A 24,888-nucleotide genomic window follows, 5' to 3' on the forward strand; every position below is an offset into this window, starting at 1 on the left:
AAACTCAGAAAAAAAACACAGATTTCATCTCGGACACGCCGCCTCTGCCTTTTTTTAAAAAAGCAGCACCACAGACGATGCTACTTTAGTTTAATTAATCACATCTGATACTGCGTGATGTGTCGTGACCACACTGTATAGGAGCCATGTGTGACCGGCCGCTAATGGTAAGCTGTCGTCTCATCGAGGCAGCAGCAGCTGCAGCGGCTACACTTACAGGCCTGCCGCTGTCTAATTGATGGATCATTTTGCTCTTAATTTGACCTCCTAAGGCTGGTAATGCCAGGCTGTTTCTCACCGTGTACAAGCTCTCACTGTGCTATTATACCCTTTGGAGAGAAAAAAAATATATATACAGCTGCTCTTCACTGAAGAATTTGTACTGTCTGAATGCTATATACACATCCTGTCACAGCCACGCAAACCTCTGAAGCTTTTTTTCAGAAACTCTGCGAACACGACATAGTTTTAAGTGCTCGGAGTCGGGCCCCCCCGCTGAGACTGTGGACAGTAAAAGTGACGGGTTGAAAAAAAGAGGAAAAAATGGACTCTGTCACTCAGTCAATTCATTCGAAAATGCCAATGTGTAATTGATTGTGCATCTCTTGCCCCGCAGTGCCGCTCCCCATCTGATCAATATTATCATTATCCTAATTATGCTGTGGGTTAGCGCCCGGGCCCCCGCGAGCTGACGGTCCCCTATTAAGAGAAAGAGAGAGATGCTGGCACTTGGAGGTGAGGTGAGGTGAGGAAAGAGAGAGACAGAGAAGAAGAGAGAGAGAGAGAGAGAGACAGAGAGAAGTGTTGCTCTCGCCTGCTGAGAGCAGCTGGAGGAGCTTGGCAGCGGGAGAGGGCACGACCCGGCAGGGACCACTGTGACACGCCGATGGAATTTTTTTTTTTTTTACAACTGCTGTCAGGCTCATTTGTATATTTTATTAAGCAGTTACAGATGCTGCCACGTTTTTTTTTTTTTTTTTTTTTTTCCTTTCTTTTACTGCGGCGTCTCCAGCTCAGCCGGGTGGCACTTTTACCACAGTGCTTTATGGTCAGATTATCTGTAATATCAAGGCCTTAATGATGACATGGAATTACTGTGGCCCTCAATTTAGCGCGCTGATGGGGACAGAAGACGGCGTTGCATGGCTTTGTAAAAAAAACCTTGGATCGGTCACGTTTGGCTCGAGAAGGCTGTTCTTGTGTCACTTTTTTTTTGGCACTAACAAGAAGAGTTTTTATTTATTTTGTCCTTCGGTGAGATCGCACCTCCGAGATGAAATGCTGCGGTGAAGCGATGAATGGCAAAATGAACATATCTGAACATGCCCCGAATCAATGTCTATCCCACATATTCTACGCCACTAAAAATTAGTATAGCTTTATTTTTTTTTTAATACATTTTTTTTTTTCTGTTTTGTTTTAATATCCTCAAACCCAGTAGCTATAAATGTAAAAGGAAAAGAAACTAAAACCCCCTTTCCTCTTTTTTTTTTCAACCTGAAGCTAGTTATTTCTTCTTAAGTTTAACTTGTAATATTATTAGTAGTAGTTTTTAGTATTAGTATCATTTAATACTATATATTACTGTTCAGAACAATAAAAATGTTTGGTCCTTTGGTCCCTTAGGGGTGAAAGATTTGCAGTTCTACTGTTGTTAATGGAAACCTCAGTGACCTCCAAGAGTCATAGCTTTGCGCTTGCTGAGAGACGGTGAGAGAATAAGAGAAAGAGGGAAAGAGAAAGAAAGTCTGTCAGTGGACGTATAGAATGAGCTCCTTTTTTTTCCACTGTGTTTCTTGATCTTCAAGTTTTAACCCTCATTTGTCCAGTACAGTAAAAGCCACAAGCGTCTCTTTCCTTATATATATGTGTATATAATATGTATATAGAAATCTATCTGTTGTTGCTGCTTTTTTGTTTGTTAGTTTGTTGCTTAATTAACAATTCAAGTCTCAACAAGAAAAAAAGTTCTGTTGTTCAGTCTCGTCACATCTTTTTTCAGTTTTTTTTTTTTCTCTCTTCGCGTCGCTCTTGCACTGTGCCATCTGTTACTGTTAAGTCCCCCGGTGAAGCGCCTCCTCCTCCTCCTCCTCTTTTCACGTCTTCTTCTTCTTCTTCTTCTTCTCCTTCCTTATCTTCTGCCATAACCTATATCTTCATAAGTAAATGCTGATATGTCTTCAAAAAATTCCTTATGTGTTGATTTTTTTAAAACATATTTTGCTTTTCAAAGAAAAAAAGTTTAACTCCTCCGAGATAACTTCATGTGTCCTCTAAAACCTGAAAAATAGAAGAAGAGGGGGGGGGGGAGAGAGGCAATTTTCAGATCTCACTGCTCATTAAACTGTCATTCCAAAGATCCATTTCTTTAAACTTTGGACAGTTCAATATGGCTCTATTATATCAGTGTAATGGTCTGGAGAGAGCTAACCCACAGTGGCACACCAATCAATCTTTGTCAATCACCGTGATGACAGATTTTCCTATAATTAATCCTCCTGCTGTGCCGCATATGAAATCAAGCCTTATAGTTTCTATAAGTGAGGACAGGAAATCTCCAGAGACATTAAAAACGATTGAGCTTCACACCGACTGAACAGAAGGTAAATTCAATACTAAAGAAAACTATAAGCTCTTACATCAACATGCCGGACTCTTAGGGACCGGAGAGATAAATCTTCAGCCTCAACAGAAACACTGTCGAGCATCTAAATCTCGAAACCAGTGACAGGGTGGGGGTGGGGGAGAGAGAGGCTCTGACGGGGGGCTCACCTGTGCTGCTGCAATGAATACTGAAAGTAGGCTGTGTCAGTAAGGGCGGCTGGCATCCTTCGGTCTCTTTAGCTGGACTTTCAACCTCTTCATCCCGATCTGAAAGCCGTTCATGGCTTGAATAGCTGCCTGTGCACTAGCAGGGTTGTCGAAGCTCACGAAGCCTGGGAAAAAACAAACACGAGCGCAAGATTTGCCTGATTGAGAATGAACACACTTATGAGGCTTTAATGTAATATGAAGAACTCTATAATCTAGAGATGATGAGACTGCTCGGGAAAAAAAAAAACAGGTGGAGAGGCATAAAGGAATATCTCTCAGTGTCGGAGCCTAGATGGTGCTGTTGAGGCAGGCAGCGCCCAAATGCTCAGAGCCTGTGACAGCGTGCTATAAAGTTGTTTTTTTTTTTTTAAAAAAACAGGAGTTTAATATGTCTGGAGAGTACAGCTGGTGTGTTGGTATTGTGTTGCACGGTTTCACATCAACTGTTCGCGGCGGCTAAAATAACTCGGGGCTCCAGGTGCAACAGGTGATGGGAGTGTAACTGTCAGAGGGCATCAGTCTTGTGATGCTGTCTGGTGGTAGACAGTTTTTGTCTGGAAGAGATGTAATATCAAGCCGGTGTGTGATCTTTCACCGAGGCACGTAGGGGTGGGGAGGGGAGGGGAGGGGAGGGAGGCATCCGGAGTTTGAGGGGTTAGGAAAAGGATGCAAGTGCAGCTTTTGGAGGGTTTATTGCATCATAAGGAGATGTAAATCATCGCTCATCTCATATAAATCGTTTAGTTTGTTATGAAATTATGGTAACAAAGAAGAAATTGCAAATACTGGCAACCAGCAGTGAAAGAAATACAAGCAAAAGTCCAGTGTTATAAAGTAGAGAAGCATAAAAAGGCTCATTTCACTAATAATCTGAAGGGGGCTGTCAGGCTGAAAAACTGATGCTGAGTTTAATTTACCTCAAAATTATACTCAAGTATGTACAATGTATATAGTTGCATTCTAATTTACATTTAATTGCTGATTTCGTTTTCTATGAATGATCAGAATCGAAAAAAGTAACGTAAGTAAATAGTAAGTAGAAGTCAAGTACAAGTGCATCAAAACTCTACTTGAAGTATAAAACCTGTGTAATCCAAACTGTGATCCGTATCAGATGAGTAGACTCGAGTTCAATCGTTAGTCAATAAAACGATCGGGGCACCCGGATAAAATGCTGTGTTTTTAACTCCTTAATCTCCTTAATCTAACTCCTCTCACACCCCTCAAAAGCCCCCAAAATACACGACTTCGCCCATCAGTGCGTGAAGTGGTTCGAGCGGAAAAAACAAGAGCAAACATAGTTCATCGTGAGTGGACAAGTCTTCGGAGATGCGCCGCTCCTCAAATCCATGCTGAACATCCTGTTTTCATCATGTGTAAAAATAAAAGCCTTGAGGACTCAGTGACCAGAAACTGCAGTGGAGTGTGTCTCCTGCTTGATGCGCTCCCCTGTGTCTGTGGTGTCATTAGGAACAGTCGATGACCCGTGAAAAAACAGCGGGAGCTTCTCCACGTCCACGGCCACCTGGGAGAGATGTCTGCGCCGGCCTGCTCGGCTCCGGGTTGGCCCATTAGGGTGAAGGCTGGGCTGCGCCGAGGAGGGGGCTGAGTGCGAGTCTGAAGACAGTATGGAGGCAGGGAAAGGAGGTGACCTCCTAACCCGCCATCAGGTTAACACATTCGGGCTGGGAGCGGAGAGATGAGATGGAGACGAGGCGCAGGCTTAGAGCTCTAAGCCCTCCTGCTCGGTCCTGTCACACATTACAAGTGCTTTCTCTCTCTGTTTCCCTGTCTTTTGCACACCATCAATCTAAGTTTATCCCCTCTTTCTCCTTTCCAGATTAATTACACCAGTGTGCTCCCTCCTTCCCCAGGCCTAACATTATGTTGTAAATGCATAGTGTGTACATCAATACTGCAAATAGCTCTTCTTTCATGAATTTATATGTTATTAAGTCCCCCTAGGGAGACCGGACCGGGCGATCAATTTTGCCCAGGGTTCTGCGGTTCCCTGAAGTGAAAACAAATGCTGATCCATAATTGTCCTTTGCCTTCCTCCACCCCCCGCCACCCCCCGCCGCCATCCCCCTGCCTGCCTCCTCAAAGTTTGTATAAGCCCCGGGGCTTTCTGCTGTGTGTAGGCTGACGGAGCTAAATGGGACGGGGAGGCGTGGAGGTGTGTGAATCAGCCTCTGCAGCGAGGGTATTGACAGATATTGGGGTTACAGAACGGTGATGTGGATGCTGATACAGCACCTTGAGGTTTCCAGGTCACACAGCTGCCAAATAGAAACAAGGACATGGGCTGTGATCGACTGCATCATCGCTAGTTCTGCAGCGATGTGTTCAGCACCTTTTTTTTTTTTTTTTTTTTTTCCTTCTGTAACACACTGACGCGAAAACACAACAGTCATCAAGATGCAAATTCAGGTCAGTCAGTCAGGGGTAAGATCATTCGGCCCTGTGTGTCTGGCTGCTGTCTAACATCGTTAAAATCCACAGCACCTAAAAAAAAAAAACCTTTTTTTTTGTAACAAATGTTGTTCGGTGCAGAATATGAAAATAAATCTCCCATTATTGTGAAAATGTAGCTTAACACTGCGAAGCTTCACACCTCAGCTGTGAGTTGTTGTTTTTTAACACAGCACCCACAAATGTCTGCAAAACTACAGGAGATCTGCAAAAACAACTCTTGTTTTGTGCAAAAACTTCATTAAAAACTATTAATTCAAATCGGTAGTGAAGTCGTTTCAGTAGAGGCCTGTGCATCCTGACTTATGTTTTAGTCAGTGGCTAAAAAAAGGAACAACCAACAGATTAAATTAAACATCCAAAGTTGTATCTACGTAGGAGTCAGCAGAAATGCACACATTCCTATAAAGACATCTTTCACTTAGTGACTAACTCACCGAAGCACTTGCTCTGGTTGGTTGCCCGGTCCATGAAGACTTTAGAGGAGATGACAGTGCCGAAGGGCAGAAACATCTGCATGAGTTCGTTGTCTCCAAACTCCTGTGGCAGGTGGTAGATGAACAGGTTACAGCCCTCGGGACCTGGATGCAGAGACGGAGACGGAGAGAGAGCGTTTGAGAGCTGTGAATCTGTCATTTTTGATCTACGCGGTCTTTCATGTTGACTAAATCAAGATAAGAGGAAAAAAGATTTTCGGGACCGTCTGTGACATTATCAGTGCTAAAGCATAACTCTTCTTAAACACACACACACAAAAAAACTAATTGAAAAGTTTTTTTTTATTATTTGATTTGCTGATGCTATGCAGATATTGAGAGGGAATTTAAATATTTCTATTTTAATTTTAACCAGATTTTCAGATTAGATGAGAATATGAAAGACTAACTCCAGATGATAGATCATGTTCTTCAACTAGCGACTATCTGTAGTTCGATCAGTGGGCTGCAAAAGCAATCACCCCACCAAATGTTTCATATAACGGAAAAGTTATTTTCCTGTCATTCTTTTTAAGTTTATAAAGCAGGTCTAGGTGTTGTATCAATACTGTGAAGGTATAAAGTAACTTCAGGGCTTCAGTAAAGTTGTTATGTTACAACAATTCAGTCGTGTCCCCAGCACGGCCAAAGCGAATCGAGGTGCTGCAGCAGTAGACAGTATGAGAAAAAGAATGGAAACATGTAAACCCTTTCTAGTAGACACCCAGAATAAAAATCCAAACCTGAAAATGTGCATTATAAATGATGTTTAAATAATAATTTTCTTCACCTCTTCAAAGGTCACATTCCTGCCAGCATATCGCTGTGAGAAAGAGGGAGGTTTTCTGGGGTATCAGCAAACAGCCCACGCTTAACAACAGCCAAAATTGAGAGAAATCTAAAAAAGCTATTTCACTTCACAGGACCTGTTTCGACTATTTTCAGTGGCAAACTGAGTAGGTGGAGGGCTGGAGGAGTTTGTTCCTCTTAAGTGTTGATTTTGTCCTTCGTTCCCCATTTCATTTGAGAACGTATACCAACGTGAGTTTTCTTTTGTGCTTTTGAATCAACATGGATTCACCTGAGCAAACTGATAAAAAAAAGACTTAGAAAACTACTGAAAAGATTTTTTTTTTTCATGTCAACCTGTCTTTCATATGATGAGGGCTTGATTGCTTCTTGTGACATTCAATCATACTTTTACACCTGCTGTCGGACACAGTTACTTCCAAAATTTCAATTTAAGACGTAGCCAATAACCTTCTAATTACCAACTGAGAATTACACAAGTCCAATACAGCCTGAACGTATCATTATTGATCGGACCTGCCAGTCACGTACGTGGAAAATCACACCGTGCGTTACTTTATATTCCAGTCAGCTTCCACATTACACTTTACTTTTTATATTTTCATACATTTGAGTTTTTCTCCATCTGGGTTGCAGCTCTGCAATTCTCACGCTGAGGCCTTTTATCATACAAGCTTTAATTATTACTTTTGCTTTAAAAAAGGCACTTTTTTAAGATGTACAGTATAATAAAGTCTCACAAACATCGCTCTATCGTCCTCGTGCTCTTCTGGCTAACTGCTCTCTCAACCGTTCTACTCTGTTTATCTGTTACAGAGAATGAGATGTGTTAAAGTAATACTCATCTCTCGGACTCACGTTCTTTAAATATGATTTTTTTTTTTTTACATGTCTGTTACATGGGATGAGGTGTGTGAAAGTGTAAAAAAAAGTAATAATGTTTTCTCACCCTCACCTTCTCTCTGCTGCTGCTGCTGGATGACCTGGGGTGGCTGGGGCAGTGTCTGGCCAATGGGAGTCAGCGTGGTGGCTGGGTAGATCGCTGCAGAGGGGCGGAGAGAGAGAGAGAGAGAGAGAGAGGAGGGGGGGGAAACGAGTGTAAAAAAAAATGGGGGATCCCACGGAGAAATGGTGTCAAGGATGCTTAAGGTCGATCACGCAAGCAGAACATGTGTAATCAAAAGGCTCTGTGATGTTTCTGTCCCACACTTGTCGGGATGCATACAGCCTGACGCTCATTCAGTGGTTATCGCCCCGTGGCTGACACACATTTAGCATTTAAGGTTTTGTGTTGTAAATCTCACCATAGCAAACAGAGCATTCCTGTCTCACACCTGTGTATTGCTGTACTCCGGTGAAGGCTTGCTGGAGGGTGTCGGCGGCGGTGGGGCTCTGGGTGGAGTAGGGCGGCAGGCCGTTGGTGTACACAGTCTCCACAGCGGGGTGTCCGTTGGGCTGATGAGGGATGCCGGTGAATCCGTTGACGATGGGCGTGACGATGCTGGGCACGGCGGAGGTGGTGATGTTGGCTGGTGGAGAACTGAGGCCTGCTGGGAAAAAAAAACAACAAAAAAAACGGGTTCGCTGTTACTGGATCGCAAATAAAAGGACTCTGCAGCTCTACATGATGCTGTTAAAAACCGTGTAGGTAAAGTGTGCACAGAGACATGCTTTCAATGTCGTGTACAGAGAGTAATCACTTGCTCGTGTACCCCGGCACAGGCAGATCTACGCTCAAACACTTGCACAAAAACACCATCCACACACACACCCCTCCCACACACACACACACATCTCGTCTCTAATGCAAGGACACGGGTGCGACGTGAGTCTGTCACATATCCGCCGTTAGTCGTGACACATCCTGCAGGAGAGCCGGGAAGTCAACCTGTGAAAAATGAGCCTGTCCGTAGTGTTTGTGCGATACCCCGCTGGCTCCTACTGCTCAAGATGATGAAACCGCTATGCAACTTCTGAGAGAGGGTAAAAAAAAAAAAAAAAAAAAAAAAAAAAAGAAGAAGAAGAAAAAAGGAAAAAAGATCTGGACTAAATAGAAGGAGATTACAGAGGGAGATCTGCTTGAACGAGCCGGTAGCAAAAAAAAGAAAACACAAAGATGCCTCTTACTTTTACACATCATAAAAAAAAAGACGAAATAACAACAGTTGGCAGTTTGACAAATGGGTGGGTCATAACGCGCTGTGTACGGCACACGCCTGAAAGGCAGTTGCAGGATGCTTCATGAGTGGAACTGAAATTGGATGCTCCCTGTCCTCTCTCATTCAATGCATTTTAAAAAGACCCTCCTTTGGAAAGTGTTTCCAATTATGCCGGGAACATCAAAGTACCCATTCTGAGCAGAATCTCACTGTGTGATGGTCTCTCTAAAAGGGGGGCCGCTCCGTGGCAAAGCATCCCAGCTCGTTGAAGTACAGCTCCCCTGAGGACCACCTCTCAATCTGGAAAACCCTTGCCCCCTGATTGGACAGAAAAAGCCCAGGTTGTCACGGAAACCCCTCCAGCATGCCATATCCCCGCAACCTGGCGCCTGAGCAAAGAAGCCTCCTGCGAGAGGTGGTCCAGATAGGGTAAACAATCACATCCAGTATACACACAACGGCGCGCCTGAGATTTATGCTAATGCCACTGTAAATATGCTGTACATCAAATGCCGAAACCTCCCACCACCGAGCAATATCATCTACATATCCGTATGGAATTGCCTTTATCCTCCTTTACCTACACTTTCTCTCTCCTTTTCTTCACCCTCTCCTCTCCCCGCCTCAGCATTACAGTCATGAGGAGGCTGACAGTCAGGCCAGCAACTGCAGTGACCAGGGGAATTGCCCTGGTCCGGCGAGAGCTGTTGTGTCTTTTGCATCGGTTTCCTTTTTTTTTTCCCCCCACGAAGCCTCCCCACGATTGCATGTTTCCTGCGGAGCTGTGATGAATTAGACTGCAGCTTCAGCCCATTCTCCTATGAGGACCCAGGAGACCGCCGCTCCTATTCTGAGGGCTAGAGACAGCTAGTCTGCCCGGGCCACACGCACTCTACTGTACCGCCGGATAATGCACCCTCTCCATCATCAGGCAAATTCATTTTCCAAGGCTTAGCAGTGCTGTGGGAGTGCGCGTCCACATGTGCGTGCGGCGGTTGTAGTGATAGTAGGAGTAGCAGCGGTAGTAGTAGGTGGTGGTGTGGACCAACTTATATGCAATTACATAAGCTCTGGGGTCAGCAGTGTGACGTGACATCTTTTGTAGAGGAGAGCGCATGACAGAAAATAACAGATTGGGGCCAGTGAGTCCAGTCAGGTTATCATACTGAAAATGTCACGGGGCGGAATGAGCACAAGAATCATACGTGTAATAAAGACAGCGTTGATATTGCAGCTATGAAACAGTTACACACAGCACCCACTGGTGAAAGAAGTATTCAGATCCTCTAACCAAATGTACCCTTTTCCACTACACGTAAAAAGACCAGCATTCAAATACTTACTTGTGCCATAAATCACCAAAAATGCACTAAAATTATCAATGGAATGCAAAGAAATCACAGCTCTGACAAAGTCATCTATGTATTGTGTTGCAAAAATATCTACAGAAGTTAGCATGCTAACCAGCTAGCTAGTCCTGACCCGTTCTGTTCTCGTGCCACTTTAGCTGCTGGAGCCTGAATCGCCTCAGCAATTCTTACATTTTGCACCCTTAAGTAGAAGTGTGTCGATATTATCAGAATATGATGCATTGCTGTAAATAAAACTACCCAACAGAATGTAAAGTAGTTAAAGTGAGCTCATGCAGCAGTAATATTAAACCAAAAACGTCTTCTATTACAGTAATACACTGACAGGGAACTTTTTTTTTTTCCAGACAATGACCATTTTTTCCTTTTCGAAACTTTACATTTTGCTAAAGGATTCTCGCATGATTGATGCGTTTGGTGACACATGGTTTTTACTAGACAGAAAGGGTGTGAGAATTTGAAAATCAAAAAGTAACTGGTAACGTGGTCGAGTAAAACGTATTTCAAAGTTTCGCAAAAAAAGAAATACTCAAATACCTAGAATTTAGACTTGAGGATTAGTCGTCTTCAGGCACATTAAACCACCAGCAAGCTAAATTGAATACTGTAGTAAAGCAGCTGGATTATACACGAACTGAATAACATAATGGGTACATGATATGTGGTAATGACAATAAGAAAACACCACGGCCAATAAAACAATGATTACATGAGAGAGAGAGAGTCATTATCTTTATCCTCGCTGTCACAAAGGTGCAATATCCACCACGAGCAGCCCTGAGAATATTCTCCTCGGTTGAAACGGGGAAGTATTTCCTACCATCCTAAGCTAGAAAATAACAAGACATTTTCATTTTATACCTCAGTGGACACATGGGTTTTTTTTTTTGGTTTTTTTTGCATTGTGGGAAAATTGTATTCATAGCCTGTTTACAATGCACACACAATACTGCAGACACACACACGTGGCATGTCGGTGTGTGCGCGCCGCGTGTTGGCCTGTAATAATGACATGTTGTTCCCCACTCCGGCGTGGGCGAATACAAAGCAATGGGACGGCAGATTACATATTCTATACGCCGAGCTCTTAACTATCACTTCTCCATTCTTATTACCGCGAGAAAGAAGTCTGCACTGCTAAACAGTATATATGTGTGTGTGTGTGTGTGTGTGTGTGTGTCACATACTGTATATTTATGTTGTGGAAGCGGAATTCATATTCATCACGCAGGCCGTTAGGTAGAAGGGGGGGAAAACTGTTGATTTGCTCCTAGCCGATGATTGCTTCACGAAAAAGAAGTCTTCAAATGCGACAGAAGTATTTATTATGCTAATTATACATTCAAATCAACGAGGAACGCTATACCCACACTGGAGAGTGCAGTCATTACCGGCACAAGGACTGTCTTTCACTGGAGCAAGCAATAAGCACTCAAAACAGATGCTTTCATCTAACTGATTTAAAAAATGCGATGCATTTAGACTCAAAGAGAAAATGTCTGTCGGGTCCTTAAAGTCTGAATAATAAATCTGAATATGGGAAGGGCACCTTTTTTCCGCCAGCCAAGATACCAAGACAACTATGCGACTTTGAATAATGGCCCCTTGGATCGCTAATAAATATTTGTGGAGTGAATAAAATGCATTTTCCAAAACAAACGTGTTTCATTGTGACATTTTTAACTGCAAAGCACAGTTTTGAATGCGACCGAGGCGTCGTCCGCCCTGCGTTGGATAATGAGTGATTCTTACCAATCATGTCATCTAGGACACGATGTATAGTCACTCCACTTTACACCCTGAAAACTTCTCATGTCAGTCTGCTTGACTGACTGCCTGATGGACTCCTACATGAACACAGATTTTCTGCCACCAGAATCCAATGACAGTTGCTCGGTTGAAAGGTCTCTGTCAATCAGAAGCTGCTCGAACCACACCCACACAGAAGAAAACAGATTATCAGAGGGTTTTAAACTCCTAATTAATAACATCTACACAGGGTTTTTCCTGCATATTAATTCTGGAGGTGGATGCTACCGCCGATTTTCCAGGCCACCGCAAGAAATGACCAATCAAACTTTTTTTTTTTGCCAACGGTGGCGGTGACTAACCTATCACCACTGCCCGATTTGGTGCCAGGAAAAAACTCTGCTACAATGTTCGTTTTTACTTTGTTTGTTGCTTGTGTAGTCATGGTTATTTAGACCTTGTTGTTTAATGCCCTCTTGCCCCTCAGCACTGTGTTAGTTACAAGGGGTAGTGGTTGAAATCCCTCCCTATGAAATGGGCCAAACCTTCAAAACCCTCATACATCATCAGTAGTCACTGAGGGCATTCACATAAACCGACACAATCGGACATTTCTATCATGACACCGTCAGTTATGGAGGTTTTCTCTTGGCAACCCTGATACTATCACAACGCATGTAATAAAAAAAGAATCAATGTCAAACTTTTTGTTTTATATTTCTGAGAAAATGAAATTCCAAAATGTGGGTTCTCACTAAAACCGTGAATATCTGCAAAAGGAGCCACGATATGATCTTTTACATCTATTTATTTTTCCGTGTCGTGCAGCCCTTCACTATTCAGCCATTTAACATGAAGGCTGATGGCTGAGGTGGAGGTTTGCCTCAACAGATGAATAGATAAAAACTTGGGGAAGCAAATAAAAACGACTGAGGTCCACATTGTTCATGAGGAAAAACATTAACTAAATCAATGATCGGCATCCAATGAAGAGCTCAGCCACCTGCTAGTGACGATGCGTAGCACCTGCAAAGCACCAAACGTCTAATCATCTAAAAGTGGAAGCTGTGAGGAGAGATGGAGCCACAATCTATAACGCACAGGTCTGCAGTGTCGTGGAAGAAAGTTCTAAGAAGTATTGGGAGTGGAAGAAGCGACACATGGACGAATCAAAATACATCTTAATTCATTTATACAATATTAACAGTGATAAGTAATGAGGTCTTGTGATTCGACTTTGAGAAACCTGGACCATTAACCTTCAGTACTAACTACAATGTCGGGCAACACAACTTTCCACACGACTGAGCCTCTCATGCTGTCTGCGTCACTCGAGTCTCACATACACACAATGCATTGACCACGCCGATGTGCCTGGCTTTCCAGATCCCCGAGCAGACCAGCTGGGCGGCTCGCGAAGCTCTGCTGCTCGTGCGAGGCTCAGCTTTTTGCTTACACAAATCAAATTCGGTCCATCCGAGAGGCAAGCGTCGCGCGCGCCACGAGCAGGCGTACCTCTTTGCTTTTGCTCCTGGGATTTGTTATGATTCTGATGCAATGGGCCTGATTTAAACTGAAAGGGGGGGAAAACTTCAGAGGGACAGTGGGCCTTTGTGAACCTGAGCATGTTTGCCCTTGAAGAGGGAATTATTGTAAAAGCAATCTTGGGAAGAGGAAAAACCTTAAAGAGAGGAGCTAGAGTGAGATGGAGAGGGTCACACCATCATTTAGACACCGGTGTTCTTTTCCCTAGATGTTTCATCTGGCTCTGTTAAGACTACAGAACTGCGTTGCAACCTGCAGTGCCGTTTTATTTGATTTGATTTTTGGCAAATTAACTTCTAACCTTACCTCGCCTTGGCATTTGTTTTCTAAAATCCCCATTAAATCTAAAATGTTTACTGTTTACCGTCTACGGGTGAGTCGCGGCGGACAGGTGCACACATTGAGAAAGATCACTATGTCAAACAGCTCATTAGTCTCATGGTGTTTGTCACCAAGGCGGTGCTCTGCATTAATGGTGTAACCATGCCTGAATCCAGCGGGGGAGTCGTGGCACATCCAGCCCGCCTGTGAGTGGGTCGTCTCTCACTGTGGAGCATCTGCAGTATATTTTGTGTAATATGTACTTGTGCATGTACATCCGCGGCGCAGAGCGGCACCGTGCAACAGAACATTAGACTGACTTTGATTACACACTTCTCACATCCTAACAAAGCATCCTTGACACTCGTGTGTTCCTCACCACGCACAACCCAGCAGGATCTGCATCCCTCTCCCTTCCTCTCCTCCCTCGCCCTCTTTATCTCCTCGTCTCTTCTCTTCCTGTTTTTCTTTTCCCCGGCTCTGCCTCTCTCTCCCTTGTTTTTGTTTAACTTTTATTTCTTCTGCTGCGCTCAGGGAGCGGCACCTGGTGAACATTATTTTCAAAAAGCATCATCATGCATCATTGTAAGGATACATGCTCTAATCAGCTGAACCATCTGGCAAACGGCTTATGCACCATCAAGCTTAAATGCCTTGCATCTGTTGATCAAATGGATGTCTCATTGTTTTCAGAGTAACACCCTTAACCTCTGAGCCTCTGTGTGCTTCCACTTCCTGTCACAAACAAGGTTTTTTTTTTTTTTTCTCCATGTAGCAGAGGTTATACCGATCATTTAAATAAAAGATTAAGGTCACACATTTGCCCCAAGATTAGGCAGGCTTTTTCATCTGGTGACTACTATTGGAGCTTTATGTTAATGCAGAGCAGAGTGTGTAATTCAGAGAGGTGCTGTTCGAGCCATCAATAGGCAATTGCTCTCGTTTTAGAAGGAAAGGGGACATTAACCTTTCTACCTTTCATGCTTTTGTACATTTGCCACAGCTGGCAAATGCCAGAATTTATAGATTTGTTTAGAGCTCTAATTTGGTTAATGAGACAACTTAATGCATAAATTACACCTCTGTCAAAGCACAGAAGCACTCTGCTCCAGGACCCTAAAAACAGATTCTGATATTACAATGAATTATTCCACTGACTCGTGGCAGACATCCTACAATCTCTCAGTAGTGTCAGAGCCTCTTGGCCTACTTATACAGACAGCCTTGCCAGTAATGTTATGTATTCCTTCAATGAACTCTAAATAAGTCATAGCCACAAGTGTGAAAAGGGAGAGGGAGAAAATAGCTGCGTACACCAAAGCAGCAAGCTAGACTTCCACTCGTGCAGCTGCTGGGAGCCACGCTCAAATTAATGAATGAAGAAAGAAAGGGGGAAATAAAGCAGTTCATATTTATGATAGCTCTTGAAAATTCACGAAAGCCATGCTTTCTCTCAAGGATGAATAATATATTTCCTTCAATAATAAAAGGTGATCAGTCAGCTGTAGCTCACACAGAAGCGTGTCCAAACGCATAAAAATGGCGCTGCTTCACATACGTCTGATTCGCAGATGTACAGGCACTCGCTTCTCTTCCTCTTCGCTCTTCTATGTCCCCGAATCAGAAGCACAAATGTACTTTTTCTTTTCCGAAGCCAAGCTCCTAGATCTCAGCGTTGGCAAGTGATACGAAATTGCCTTTATAGAAGTGGTTTTTGTTTCGTCTTTTATTGAATATCTGACACAATCCAGCAATATTTCACTTAAGAATAAGGCTACAGTTTAAAAAAAAAGGACACAAAAGCAGCACAAATAATACAATCACACACACACACACACACACACACACACACCCTTGCAATACAGTTGCACTATCTTTCATCAGCACTATTGTGTTGCAAACTACAGGTATGCATGCAGAACACAAAGATCTGAATTGCCACACTGTCAGTGCTTTGCCCATCAAAATAAGAGGCTTCTCAGCAAGACGGAGCTCCACTTTTAATCACTGTCTCTGATTGATTATGCCCGCCCAAAAGTGCACACTTTGCACCGAAAAACATCAACGTGAATATTTGACAAATGGGCCTCTTCTCTGGATATATTGCCCCATGTTGGAAATTCTTGCGGATGTACTGCACACATGCAGCACGTGTGTCCACTGGCATGTTCCATCATCTCACCGTGTGTGCGTACATGTGTTTGCTTGGCTTGAGGTGGGAGACACGTGTGATTAATAATGAGGGTCCTGACGCATTGATTTCCAACCCTGGTCTGTCGCCTTTTCCCGTTTCATTTTAATTCGACTGACTGTAAGTAAAGCCCGGGCCAAACAGGAGCTGTACGATAAAACTGTCCTTTTCTTTGTGCCTGTGGGTGAAGAAGTGAACAGAATACCAACTTAAGAGAATATTTTTCTTCCCCACAGGAACCTCGGTTGCAGAGAGAATTTGATATGGCGCAGCAAGTTTGTAGCAGGGAGTTGAATCCCTATGATGGCTATGAAGAAAAATCTAAAATAGTCCTTGTTGCGCTCGCTCGCTCACAGTGATTGGCTTAAAGTTACCAAAGTCATCACCTTAAAAAACTCAATACTGCAGTGTTGACAAAGTAGGTGAGCGAGGCACAACAAAGACTTGGATACTGTATTATTTATTTCGGCTCGTGCTTTTTTGTCGAGCGGAGAATCTTGAAGTTTCCTCTGTCTCAAGGAAAATGAAGCGCTGCTGAATAAGCAAATGCGATGCAGTGGGTAGGTATTTCAAAGTCCTTCCCTTTCCTCTGTAATGTATCTGCATAGGAGCTGTTTGTTATGGAAAACAAAACCAAGCGCATGCAGATCATGCACGAGCGCTTCAAAGCGCAAGGTCAAAATACTACTGGGAAATTAGCGCCTTATCTGTAAACTTACTTATTGATATTCCCCCTCTTTCTGCTGCCACTATCCCCAAATATCTTCTGCATTCACAAACAGCATAAACATGCAAATCCCATTGAATCTATTTTTCCATATTTGTGTCTCTTTCTCTGGTGGGATAACTCTGGATTACCGATAAGCAGGCCCACTTCCTCTTGGCCTTCGCTGCAGCTCTGGTTTCCTTGTTCTCACTCAAACGCACACACGAACGTATTCACACAGACGCTATCAAAAAAAAACACAAGCTGACCTACGACATGTTCACATACACACACTTACAGACACCGACACAAGCATACAACGGACCCCGCTTGTTGCATCGCCCTCAATGTACACACACACACACACACAATTGCAAGAGGAAAGGGAATGAAACCAAGTGCTCACCCAGGGCTTGATGAAACTCACCCGACACCGGGGTCATGGGGGTGGGTGGGAGGCTGTTGATGTTGAGCGCCCCCATCTGGTGGATCTGTGTGGTGGGGAAGGCCACGCTGGGCGTGAGGTAACCTCCGTGGCTTGCTGCCATGATGGCTGCCTGCTGCTGCATGAGCTAAAGAAGAGGGACACGGAGAGTTGGGTGGAGGAATGTAGGGTGGGGGGGGGGATGTGTGCGAGGGAGCATGAGGGAGAACGGGGTGCGAGAGAGGTGAGGGGAGGACAGATGGTAATGAAAAATATAGTAAGTTGGAAAGGAGTCGGACAAAGACGGCAGAAACATAGCAAGGGTAGAACGGAGGGAGGGATGTATGTTGAGGTTGATGGATGGATAGTGCATGGGAAGTACAGAGAAAGTAGAGCGGAATAAAAGAAAGAGAAGAAAAAAGAAGCCTGTCAACCTATGTTTAGTGAATCTGTCTATCCTCCCAGCAGGAAGCCTGTCACCAGCTGCAGAAACGATTTAATAGCTGTCTGTTGGGTTCATACAAATCAAGGCATTGACATGTGCACATTATCTCTGTGTTCAGGAAACAGGCAAAGTTTGCAGAAGTGGTACGACGCTTTTTTTTCCCTTGACAATTGTCAAACTTCACAAAACTCCGGTTTGGCTGCGTAGATATCCCACAGATGTCTTCTGCTTTTCCCCGGACACATCTCTAATTTTTCTTACAATGTATTTGTAGTGATGGCTGCTGGTGGCGTGGCGTTCAGCCAGAAGTCTGATATGCTTTGTTTTATAATTTAGTCATAAGCCACTAGGCCTGGTTCAGGGCTGGCAGTTTGCAAACAGAATACATTCAGTGGTGGAACTTTGCTAAATGACCACAGACTTTGCCGCTGAGAAGTTGCTTTAGAGGCAAACTTCTGCCAAACAACACTGTGTTCTTTGGTAGGCAGAGCTGCACTCTGTTTTCGAGGTGTCACTGAACCCAGACCCTGAGTCATTACAGCATTATTTTTAAAGCAGGTGTAGCTGGCAGCTTGCATTCCAGGCCATGTGAGCAGCACACCATGTTGGTCAGAATACTGCAGTCACGGTCGAGTTTCACCCCAACAAAGAGATAAAATCAATCGACCTGTCATTCACGCTGCATTTCTACTTAGCGTCACATGAGAAGTTAGAGCTGAAACTATTTTCCTGTGTATCAGCCCCATGGAGTGTTTATTCATACGCACAGGACACACACATGCATACGCACAACACGCATGAAGAGCAATAGAGTCTATTTTAGTTTCAGCGCTCAGCTTAAATTCTCGCCGTTCAACCCACATGCCGAATGCCTAATTCAGAAGAAAATCTATCGCTGTACAGTGCCTCTTGCAGATTGTGAACCAGTGGGTTTAATCCAGGGAATCAACCATCGTTTGTGGGCCATGCAGCCCAACAGACCTCGGTGGTATAGGAATACAAACACAGCTGGACCAACCTTGCACCCCCCCCCCGTCTCCAAATCTGTTAAATACTGAATGGCTGCTATGTGTCAGTGGAGCTGCTGACGGCTGTGGCCCGAGAATGACTCGTATAAGCAAAAATCAAACTCCTCTGCCACTGGCACTAATGCTAATGACGATGTTGTGAGACGCCGGAGGTATAGAATGCCACTCTGCTTGCATTTGCATGGGGACCCAGCGACGGAAAAGCCAATTATTTTCCCTCAGTGCCCCTGTCAGGTAACCTGAAAGCGGCTGTCCCGCTGTAGAATGCCCGGCGCTGGCATCTCATCCATTAGCCACATGCCTCGCCACTGCTATCTATTAGCGCCTTTTGTCATTTGCATAATTTCAATGTGACAAATGGGGATCATCCATTCCTTTCCAAATAAGATAAATTGAGCCTTTAAGGGGGAGGGGGGGCATAGCTGCAAAAAAAAGACGGCGAAGGGGTACAAGAAACTAAACAAAAGCAGTGACACAGAAACAAACAAAGAGGTCTCGAGGATCTGGGGCTCCCGAGCGCTGGCAATGCTGTGACTGCCCGCCCCTATTAGGATGTGAATGGGGTTGGACTTCAGGATGAAGGGTCTGACCGGGCTGGTGTTACAGAGCAAACACTGTCACACCACTCGCTGTTTTTTTTTTGTCTTCTCTCGTGCTCTACTTGCTGCATTCGGAGGAGGAGCGGGGCTGATTCTAATAAGCTTGCAGCCTTTTTTTGATGGTGTGTGGGCCCGGTGGACTCAAGCAAGTTACCGCCCGGGAGGGAGTAGAAATGAAGTGGTGGGTGAACTCCACAATACTAGCTTCTCTGCCCAGTGCTCGTCTTTGATAAAGCAATCCTTAATGCCATCCGTCAGATTTCCATGGATAACAACGCTGGCGTTCATTGATGCTTCGTTCCGAATTAAAACGGAGGAAATTGGAAACCCAACCATGTAATTATGTTGGAATTCAGTGGTTAATACAAACTCTCTCTGATAAAAATAAAATAAAAAAAATAAAATAAAGAGCAGAAAGCAGAGTGGTTATGTTGACAGAGATATTCAAAGTTGTTCCATTTCACTTTTCATATGTATATGCGTTTTTTTTTCCGGTCCTTTTCAAAAATTTTCAAAGGCATTACATTCAAAAAGACATTCCCGTTTCTTTATTTATGCGCTACCCGGTAGATAGCAAAACGTCTTTGGTGGGGAATGAGCAGGAGCGGTCTTCATCATCACAGATGCAAACCTTTCTCCGCTTCCTCTTGAAAAGAAAAAAGGAGGACGGGAAGAAAGAGGCAGACAGAGAACAAGTGGGGGACAAAAGAGGAGCACGTGAGATGAAAAGGGAGGAAAAAAAAGAAAAAAAAGAAAAGAAAGTTGCCCGGGATCCGGCAGCATTCATTTAGTGTCAGACATCTGCTTTTTTATTGCAACCTGATGGCATTACTCTCCCCTGGTGCCAGCAGGCAATCACCTCTTTATCACATGGCAATTATCTCAGTAGCGCTGCTCTGTGACTCGCCGACTCTCGGCACCGTCACATGTGACCCCTTATAGCCCAACCAGCCGGGGAACGGAGGGAGAGGGTGGGGGCTGAGAGAGAGGGAGAGAGAGAGAGAGACAAAGAGCGGCAGAGATGACGAGAGAGAGAGAGGGAGGGTGAGAAAGGTTGCGAAAGATGAGAGAGAGAGGGAGACGGTGGGTCAATGAGGTGAGCTAAAAGACTGAAGACAGAAGACTGAAGCTCAAGGGCCTCATTTGTCACTTCCCCCCGTGCTAGCAGGCTGCATTCCCACTGAAAGATTCTAATAGGTTTTTTTTTTCATCTGATGCTCTTTGTTGTGTGCATACATGCGTGTGCACGGCAGAGCTAGTCCTCACAAGTATAACAAAGCTAAACCAGGTCACACACACACACACACACACACACACACACACAAGGATGCTCATATGTGTTTGTGCGCTAGCACTTTTACAGCACAGGCAAATGATGCAGTAATCTGTTACCATCGTTTCTCACGTGTGCTGTGGGTGTGTCTGTGTGTGTGTGTGTGTGTGTGTTGCTCCGTCTGAATGCAAGTCCCTCCAACAGGGGGAGATGTTTCCTAATGTGAGCTTACAGTCATCATCCTCCCTCTCATCCACCCACACATTGTCACCATTAGCACCAAGTTAAACCATTTTCTCTCCTCTCATTTATCTATCTCACACTCAGTTTAATGCATCTTTTGGGGGGGGGGGAGGTGAGGGGGGGAGGGGGAGGAGGGGGCTGCACTGCGCTGGAGGTGCCTTAAAATCTGAAAAACAAAACAAAAAAAACCAAAAAATTCCCTCTTGTCCTCTGACACAGCTTGCAGCCCTCCACCTAAAGAGACCAGGGGAAAGCTAAAATGGCTGTCTTCACAAAAGAGACGCGGCTTCGCGAGACGGAGGGAAGACAAGTGACTCGAATCAAATCTAATCATTTACAAATATGATGTTTGTGTCTTGGAGGGGAAATACAAAAGGTAATAAAAGCCGGTTTTATTGCTCGCATTCGGCCGAACTATAATCGCTCACAACTAACACCGGAATGAAACATGGGATCTCGCTCTCCCAGCTTGTGTTTTATGAAATCACCTTTTTGCAAATAGGATGTCTCCTGTCAGGGCACACCGGTGTCTGTGTCTATCGTGGAAAAAATGGCACATTTCTCATTTTTTGGCATATGTTGTCAGTGTTGTGCCCCTCCAATTTGTGTTCAGAGCCCCCTCCTTCTCCTGGTTTGACTAAAATCCAATTTACTGGCTGTCAGCTCAACTCTATAATCCTATCCACTGCTGTAGTGGAGAGGTAGCTCTTTGAATTTACCATTTACTGTACTCCCTGGTTATAGCTATATATACCATCTCTCCCCACATCTGTATTCTATACTGTGCCACCCTCTTCTCTTGGCCAGTGTGTACGGAGAGTGGGCGAACATGTTATGTGTCTTTGCAGATAAAGTCCTTTTTTCTGTCACTGCAGAGTTTTTTTTTTTCTCGTCTTGGGGGGAATATGTGTAGTTTATCTTCGCCGTAAAAGAAACATTCATCGAATCACTTGGGCGCATTCCCGGTGGCTGCGGTCGAATCAAGGCTGCTCACCACATGCACGCAGCCGGCACCGGTGACTGTAATGTAATCATAACCGCTGCACAAGCTGGACACCCGCACTAAAGATAACTAATATTTCCCCTTATTCCACATTATTACCTACCTAGCAGTCCGAGGCAGCATTTGGATTCATTAAATAAGTCTTTAGCGAGATATGAAAACAAGAGCCTTCGCTGATAATCCATTACTGCCTCCTGTGCACTCATTACTTTATCAAAAAGTTGAGCTGAGTTTATCTCCAAGGTTGCCTTGCCTCCGAAATTTCTCATTCCGACTTGCTTTATTTTGCTAAATTCATTATTGCAGGTACACGGCATCCAGCGTCTCTGTGATTCATAATACTAATACAAGGAGAATTTCACCTTCACTAACATCATTCATGCCGTATACTCTTTGTTTCGAGTAACCACATACGTGCAATTTCTCCTTTAGATTTAATGGTAATTGATTCTCTCTAATGCTGAAGTATCCCCTGTGCCCTTGTTACTTTCACTCGGAACTCGATTTTCCAAGCATCATCCTGCTCTTTGTTATATTATATGTGTGTATCAGAGAGAGGAGATGAAGGGGGGGGGGGAAGAGCATTTGCGGCAGCAGTGCGTGCCAGTGTGTTCGCTCCTGTGTGCGTCTGTATGAGTCGACACGGGTCTCTGCCACAGTAAATAAGAGTCATGGCCAACCTGAGCGGGGCACAATGGTCTCCCCGCAGACCGCCACTGCCTCCACCACCCCTTAAACATTTGCATTTCTCCACATTTCCTGGGAAAGGGCTGCATTTCATGAATGGTAATGAAGGTGGGAGTTTTTACTGGAGAGAGAGCACAAGAGATGGCCTCGCAATTACTCTGGGATGGTCAATTTGCACATTTCACACTGGGTCCCAGGGCTGTGATGTGAAAATGAGGGGAAATGGATAAGCCCCCAAGACCTGGCTAACGTCAACAATTAATCCTGGCATTTAGAAACAGCAAAAAAAAAAAGAAGAAAGAAAATACGCAACTTTGACATCCAAATAAGTACAGAAAAAAAAAATGAATTTGTGTTCCTCCTTCTCTGTAAATAAACACTCCGCAGATGTTTATGTGTATTCATGCGGCGTGTTGTGACAGGGGGCCCAGGTTTTTATCGCAGCGCTGGATGGAAAGCGCCTCTTAAATTAATTTTTTGCCTGCTTCAAGTAGGTTGTGCGTGTGTGTGTCTGTGTGTGTGTGCTCTGTCTCAGCAGGGAAGAAGAAGAAAGTTTGTGTGCGGATAAGTTGCCCATGGAATATTCTGAGTCAACTGTGGCCCCTGAAGCATCTCATGGGCCCAGAGGGAGGGACAGTGGGAGGGAGAGGGGAAGGGTAGAGAAGCAGTGTGATGGAGGGTGGAGGGAGGGGGCGAGTGGTGAGAGGGGGCTGCATAGGCTGTCTGAACTCATCAAAGAGCCGCGGGTCTGCTGTGTGTGTACGGTGCCATGCCCTGAGGGGGGGTGGGGCTACAGTGGGTAGGGGGGTAGGAGGGCAGAGGGAAGCTGATGAAGGGGTTGGAGGGTACAAGCTAACTAAATGTGTGTGTGTGTGTGTGTCTACGTGCTGTGGGTAGCGAAAGCCGGAACGTAATGGCATGACAGCACCGCTTAAGAGGAGGAGAGGGGGAAGAAGTGATGTTAATGGAAGTGATGATAGTTGGGCTAATATTCATTTATGAAGATGTCTAAGTAGAAAAAAAAAACAAGAAGTCGCTCTGTCGGGCTGAAAGCACTGGAATGTTAAGTATATATTTCACTGGCAGATGCGTTAGAATATCCAACGCTTGCGTGGACCAGAGATAACGAAAATACGTTTACTTTTTTTACTAAGAGTTGTTTATATAATTGTGTGTCCAATGTGTGATGTGGATTCTGGCACATCTTTGGTTCCGCTTCAGGAGCACGCTGAACTACCTGAAGGGTCAAACACAAATGATGTGTACCGGGCTAATTAGCAAACGCAGGGGAAGCAGCATCACTTGCAGCAGTCGACGTGTCACCTTTAATGTGTTCTTTCGAGTGACTGATTGGGTGAGTTTTGTGGTTGATTTTTTTTTTTTTCCTCGTGAAATTGGTGCAGCATTCCATACTTCTTACTGTGAGCGGCTTGATTTTACCACTGGGGGGCTCCCGGGTTGGACATGTTCAAATTCCGCACATAAAGGTCTTCACACAATTTGGCTACATCAAATTTAGTTGGTGGAATAAAAGACTTGAGATTCGCGCACATTTAAATCCACATGAACAGATTTCTTTGTCCAATTGTGGGCGGGTTAGGGTTAGGGTTAGGGTTAGGGGGCGAACATTAGCTTATATGTAGTCCATCAAAGCCAGACCTGTGTCCACAGAGAAACGTCTGGCTGTGCTCATTCTTATTCTGGTATGGGGGGGGGGGGAAATCCTCTGGCCTGTTTGCACTCCTTTAAATCAAATCACAATCGTGTCAGGCAGCCCAAGTTTTAGCGACAGTGTCACTGAAAAATAGTGTTTGCATTAGAATTTGACTAAATCCCCAAAATAAAAGGTAAAAACGAATAACTTGTTTGAGTTTGTAATTTTAGCAACCGGGTCAGGGTTAGGGTAGCTTGTAGTGTATGTATGCCACTTTTAGCATACAGGTTGCCAGCTTGGAGATTATTGTTGTTTCCTGTAGAAACGGTATCAGGCAGGTAGCATAAGGGGAGGAGAATGCCATCAGAAATAGTAGAAATTAGTCAGGCTAGCTTACATGGAGCAATATTAGGGGTCATTTTGAGTGTTTCCTGACACTGATGAATGAATGGAGCTCCATTTTTTTCTCACGTATGTTCTCCAAAAACTCCTGATGGGAAATATCTACGTCCTTAGTTGCCCAATCCTCCATTGTGTTTACCAGCTAGTTGCAAACCTTGTATCTGAAAATCATTAGAGTATAGTAGCACTCGGACACGCTGAATCACCGTCATGATTGTGTTTCCATTTGAGTTGCTCTATACGTGCTACGTGCGTCTTTTCCAACTCACCGCATGTGCGTAAGAGCTGTAGGTGCTGAAGGGAAGTGCGATGGCTGGGTTGAAGATGCCAAACTGCCCGACCATCTGCTGCATACGTCTGATGGTGCGCTCCTTGTCTGTGTCGGCGAACTTGACCACCAAGCTGGAGGAAGCACCCTGAGGATAAAGAGAAGGTAAAGAGAACAGAAAATTAGAGGAGGCAAAAAGAGCGTGGACACTTAACCTCGCTTTACTGCAAGTACCTCCAAGGCCAACAC

General features: G+C 44.4%; 1 protein-coding gene across 14 annotated transcripts in view; it reads right to left on the reverse strand.

Annotated features, from left to right (window-relative positions):
* Positions 1-962: 962 nt before the first annotated feature.
* Positions 963-24,888, reverse strand: part of celf5a (cugbp, Elav-like family member 5a) — a 192,266-nt gene continuing 168,340 nt past the window's right edge. For 2 of the 14 annotated variants that reach the window (XM_030432850.1, XM_030432849.1), the window contains exons 6-12: positions 24,641-24,787; positions 17,041-17,185; positions 7,877-8,119; positions 7,528-7,614; positions 5,724-5,867; positions 2,773-2,936; positions 963-2,280 (exon numbers count right to left, since the gene is read on the reverse strand). In XM_030432850.1, coding sequence (XP_030288710.1) covers positions 2,809-2,936; positions 5,724-5,867; positions 7,528-7,614; positions 7,877-8,119; positions 17,041-17,185; positions 24,641-24,787 — 894 coding nt within the window. In that variant the 3' untranslated portion in view covers positions 963-2,280; positions 2,773-2,808. Of the gene's footprint in view, positions 2,281-2,772; positions 2,937-5,723; positions 5,868-7,521; positions 7,615-7,876; positions 8,123-17,019; positions 17,186-24,640; positions 24,788-24,888 lie in introns of all 14 variants that reach the window. The other 12 variants (XM_030432843.1, XM_030432842.1, XM_030432848.1 and 9 more) reach the window with 9 other exon arrangements.

This window comes from Sparus aurata, chromosome 11, assembly GCF_900880675.1.
Source record: "Sparus aurata chromosome 11, fSpaAur1.1, whole genome shotgun sequence".
Taxonomy (NCBI): domain Eukaryota; kingdom Metazoa; phylum Chordata; class Actinopteri; order Spariformes; family Sparidae; genus Sparus; species Sparus aurata.